This window comes from Polistes dominula, unplaced genomic scaffold (assembly GCF_049000335.1).
Source record: "Polistes dominula isolate Pdom_NZ unplaced genomic scaffold, Pdom_raw_medaka contig_31, whole genome shotgun sequence".
Taxonomy (NCBI): Eukaryota; Metazoa; Arthropoda; class Insecta; order Hymenoptera; family Vespidae; genus Polistes; species Polistes dominula.
In genome coordinates, this window is record NW_028300925.1 from 1296501 (window position 1) to 1302500 (window position 6000).

Below are 6000 nucleotides of genomic sequence, written 5' to 3' on the forward strand. Positions count from 1 at the left end.
ATTGAAGAAAGATTTTTCGTGATTTTTCTGTCCTGTCCGTTATTCAAGTTGAAAATATTAGTATCGAGTTAAAGTAAAGTTATTTCTTACCTCGGCATGTAACTGTGCGAATAAGGCATGGATCTGTGTTCGGGTGGTGATAAAGAACGATGACCGGTGGGACTTTGGGATCGGCCACGGTAACGTAAGCTAGGTGAATCCATTGGTGCTGCGCTGTGAGATCTGTGACCCATCATTCCACGATGAATATCGTCCTAGGAAAGTTTCGCAAAACGTTAAACTAAACCAACGTGTAACAAACTAACTTTACGGATTTTCACTAACAACAACAACAACAACAACAACCTAGTAATATTTATGATCAACTTTCTGACACACGAGATATCACTATTTATTCGTAAGTTCTCTTTTACACGTGGGACAGCAAAACGTTATCAACGTTTATACCACATATTCAACTAAAACCATCTCTAGTATGATTTTCTCCGAAAACTTTAGCTTCTCGAAATATCTATTAACTTTTGCAATCAATTTTCGATTAACTATTTCGTTGCTGCAAGCTTTGAAACAAGTATATGCTAAAACCATTTTTAAAAAGTACCCCGTATCATTCATACAGGGTTATTTCCATAGTTAATTAATTAAAAAGTAAACAAATATATTACAAATTTATTTCAATATTTTTTTTAAATTATTTTATAGGTTCATGCAACGACCGCCTGATATTTTATAAAAATGAACTCGTCTGATGTGTCAAGTTTTTTTCATCTCATTCAATTTTAGTGGAAAAATATATAAAATAAAATAAATTTACCTTTCGATAAGTTTGATAGCCAGAGATGGACGCGGGATGATCACGGGACACCATAAGGGCAGCTCTTTTACGACCTTGGGGTGACATGTCCCTTCGACTCCGATGTTCACCATCGACACACAGGTCTCTTTCCGGCGGGGGGCTAGAATAGTGGCTGCTCCAGCATGCGTTCATGTTTTTCGTCGATTAGTGAGCGCTGTGTCGCTTACATGCTAAATGAGGCGAGTGCTGTGATATCTCGCGTTGACTAATTTTGGCAATGCATGCAGCTTTAGGATGATGAACCCCATCCATCCCTTTCCCTTTAATCGCTTACTTTTTTTCTTTTCTTTTCATTTTTTTTCTTTCTTTATTAAAATTACCAATTCACTGACAGATTTACAAGATTCCTGATTCTGCCATACAAAAAATAAATCTAAATTCATTTAATTAAACAACATGTAAGTTGATATTTGTTGAAAAAAATAATTACAACAAATTAATCTGTTAAGAGATTGAAATCTGTCAATGAATTTTCTTTTTTTTTTTTTTGATTCAATTGTCATCGTTGAATCTTTCGATTCTATTGGTAGAATACAAAAAAAAAAAAAAGGAAAAAAAAATGTCAAAAGGGATAAAAAAGAAGAAAAAAGAAATTCGAAGAAAGGCAAGAGAATATATAAGATAAGAAGAAAAAAGAAAACTTTAGTTAGCAAGTTGTAATACTTCGAGAACGAACCACGATGCTGATGTTTAATTCGATTGGGATTACGTCACACCTACGTGTGTCTGACCATAATCGCATATATTCTACTTACACGTGGCGTATACAACTCGTTCATTTTCTAACACCTTTTGAAAGAAGAATTTAGAATTAAAAATATACAGATAAAATCGAATAGAATAATACGAAATTTCCATAAGAATTTTTTTTTTTTTTTAATTTTAATTAATTAATAAATTGATTAATAAATTGTTAAACAGTAGAAAGAAGAAAACGAGTATGAGTTTGGTTCGAAAAGTAAGATTTTTTGTAAGACATGAAATAATATAATATGAAAATTCAATTTCAATGGAATAAAACTACTGGGAATTACAATAAAAAAAAAAAAAAAATAAAAAAAATAAAAATAAAAAAGAAGTTAAGAAATGATAGAGATCAATTTAAAAAATGTAAGGAAACGTTGCTTCTTCCGTTTCGACAATTGGCACGATACTAGACGGTATTTCGAGTTGCTTGCCAGACCATTTCTTCTATACATTTTACATGGTGTATATATACATACACATAAAAAGAAATGTGCGATACATAGAACATGGCGAGACACATTCGACGTTTTCTCAACTAATATTACTCGATCGCAAGGACAGTCAGTTTGTTGCCAAGAAACGAAATCGGACGCCTCGAATTTTATATACATCAAAATATATACAAGGTGTCTCCATTTAAACGATATGACCAAATATAATATTTCCAATTCTATCAAGGTTTCATATAGACAAATATTTCCAATAAAAATTATGACAATTCTTATGATGAAAATGTAATATCTGTCACATGGTGTTTTATTATAATAAAACACATGAAAATTATAACAATTTTTTGATTTCTATAAAAATTAATATTTTAATTGAAATAAAAAATGATGTAAATTTTGATTACCATTTCATCGAGTTACGGGTACTTTGAAATTTAACTTTAAATATCTCATAGACAATGAATTCTTATTTGAATTGATTTATTTTTCAAATCAAGAGTATCATAAATAAATTGAGACACCTTATATATAATAAACTACGAAACTATACATATTTCATACTGTACGTATCGTTAAAGAAAAAGAATTCGGTAGTCGTATAAACAAAAGAAAAATACTCGAACGAGCCAAGTTTTTTTTTTTTCTTTTTTTTTCCATGGTATACGTTCACGCGTTTTAAAATAAAAAGAAACGAACGAAAGAAACGAAAGAAACGAAAGAAACGAAAGAAACTTGGAATCATTCGTGGACCACCACCACTCGGATTCTGCTGGCACCGAAAACCACGTTCACGTTTCGTCTCCTCCTACTCCTCTTCTTTCCAGCCAACTCTCTTATTTTCTTTTAACGTTTATACCACGAACGTTATGACGGGGTTTGTGTGCATGCATACCCAGAAGGATCAGAAACACGTAGCCAAAAAACTGGACGTTGCCCAAACTGCGGTTTTGGAAGGATTTTACGTATACGAAAGACACTCCCTGAAAACCTTCCTGCCCGTCTGGCATTGCAATTGCACTAAGTAAACGTTTTCCAACAACCAAACTCATTTTTTCTTCTGTAATTTTTTGGTTTTTCTTATTCTTTTTTATTTTTTTATTTTTTTTATAATTATTATTATCGTTTAATATTTCTTTTTTCTTCTTTCTTCTTGTTTTTATTTTTTATATTTTCTCGGATTGTACTTATACATTATCAACTTGGTATATTTTGATTCATTATTTTTTTCACGTTATTAAAAATATTATTTCTCTTTTCTTCTTTTTTTTTATTTTTCTCTTGCTATCTATCTATATTTTATCTATTTTTCTACCTATTTAAATATTTATCTATCTATTTATCTATCTATCTATCTATCTATCTAGATTCATTTGAATTTATTTTTCTCGTCTTAAATGAGAATTATATTAATTCCAATCTAATAATATAATAATAAATGGAAAATATGTCAATGAGATTCTTATATATAATTTGATTTATATATATATATATATATATATATATATATATATATATATATATATATATATATATAAGAAATAAAGAAGAAAGAAAAAGAGGAAAAGAAAAAAAAAAAAGAAAAGAAACGAAAAACAAAAACAAAAAAAGGGAAAATTATGCAAACAAGCGTATATGGCAGGGTGAATTGACTAAAAAAGTGCCTAAAGTGGGTTCTCACGTCCCTCTAAAATACATTCGCACCTATTCAATTAGAATTATGATGTTTATAGTATATGTAAACTAATATTTCAATTGTGTTAATGAGAATCGTGACATGTTTTTGTTAGAAATCTAGGAGGTCACATGCGAAAGGTATGCGAGATTCTTGCGTAACCAATAGGTGCGAATGTTTCTATATATTACATGTACATATGTGTATATAAATACACACATTTATATATATATATATATATATATGATATATACACATACATACATAATAAATTTTATCATGCAATCAGTCGATCTTTCAGTCACAAATTTGCATCTACGAATAAAAACGCGTATCCAACTTGTGTATGTGTATATTTATGTACGTGTGTAATGTTTCGTGTAATAAATGTATATTCAATTATTTGTATATTAGCATATATATTATATTGTTATAAATAAAAAACAAAGTTTGTACTGTTTGCACTGATTAATCGTACGATTTGTTTTCCAATGGTATAAAAAGGTAAAGAAATAAAAAAAAAAAAAAAAAAAAAAAAAGAAAGAAATGTGAAGGAGAAAAATGTTTAACAAAAGAATAAAAAAATGGACTCATCTAAGCGCGACAAGGCTATTGTATTAGGTATTATATATGTATATATGAATTATTATTAGTATTATTATTATAAACCTAGCAGGTGAAAAAAGGATGCAAGAACTTTTGTGTATGTGTACGTACGTATGTATGTATGTATATATGTATGTGTTTAGTATGTGAAAGACTGCGTGATACGTGATAAAGTAGGAGTATATATAAAGTATAAGTTGTAGTGGCCGTACCGCTTATAATTTGACGGCATATTATGAAACCTAAAAAATAAATAACAAAACAGACGATTAAAAGTCGAAAAATCAAAGCGACGCGTTTAATCATATATAATATTATAATATATTATAATATATATGTATTTTTTTTATTTACTAATAATTCATTTAATTATCTATACGTGATTTTTCATTAAACTTTTTTTTTACGATCGCTGTACGTGTTTTAATTTTTTCTTTTTATCTGTTAATTATATTCTTATAATTTTTGTATTATTTATTTTTATTATTTTTCGTAACACTTTACTATCACTCACTCACTTACTCACTCACACACACACACACCTTTCTATCTTTCATTCTTTCTCTCTCTCTCTCTCTCTCTCTCTCTCTCTCTCTCTCTCTCTCTCTCTCTCTTGGTTTTCTCCCTTGAAGCACGTTCGTTCTCGGAAAACGAAGCGAGGGCGCAATGATCTCGACGCGAGAGGGTGTCGAAGGCCGATCGATTTTACCTTGTCCGTAGAATAAAATCGTAAAGCGCGTTTACTATACCCAACTTCTATATCGAAAGAAAAACTTTTAATTTGAAAACAACAGTGACAACAATAACAATAACAACAACAATAACAACAAATTATTGTCATTAAAAATTGTATCAAATATTTCTACCCTTATTCTTATCTTTTATTCGTTCCTGTAAATAATCCTAACTACGCATACACACACATACACATATATATAAGAAAAATACAATATAAAATTGGTATAAAGAAATATCTCAGAAGAACTCGAAACTCGAAAAGAGATTTAGGATTTGTAAAATCCACTTTTGAGAAAAATCAGTTCTCGATCGAGCGAGCGTGCGGTTAAAGGTATCCATCCCTTAGCATTAGATCACTATCGTCGTGTTCGTTCCACTGTGGCCAGAATGTACGTGACCCAGATTCGAAGACGTTCCTCGTTGGCTCGATCTTTCTCTACGAAGTGTCCCTGTGTATGTTTCACCCTTTAAACCATCCCACTCCCACCTCCCACCTCCTACCCTTTCTATCCTCCTCTTCCCTCTTCATTCTTCTCACCCCATTCTTCTCTATCTCTATATCTATCTATCTATCTATCTCTCTCTCTCTCTTCGTTCTGTTGTTCTACTATGTTTTATCGTAACAAAAAAATCTTTCGAAAATACTTTTCAAAAATTGCATAATACGAATTGTATCAAGTAACAAACAAAAAACAAATCGATTGCAATCTATTGCATTTGATATTATCTAGTTGACCGGAAAGTTCGCGTGTTAATTTTTGTTTTATAATAAAAATGTATTTAACCCTAATGAAAATATTTAATCTAAACAATAGATTAACAAATTTTGAATATATTGTTTTTATATTTTTTTTTTACAACAAATTGAAAAATATTGTTCTTACGTTGAACTCATAACTTTTCAAAATGTTATTAAAATCGGCAAAGAATTT

General features: G+C 29.9%; 1 protein-coding gene across 1 annotated transcript in view; it reads right to left on the reverse strand.

The window, feature by feature from the left end:
* Rim (Rab3 interacting molecule) overlaps nt 1-6000 on the reverse strand; it is a 102946-nt gene that overhangs the window by 35043 nt on the left and 61903 nt on the right. Inside the window, 3 exon segments of the mRNA XM_089171178.1 lie at nt 91-254; nt 815-968; nt 4543-4572. Of these exon segments, the coding sequence (XP_089027304.1) occupies nt 91-254; nt 815-968; nt 4543-4572 (348 nt within the window).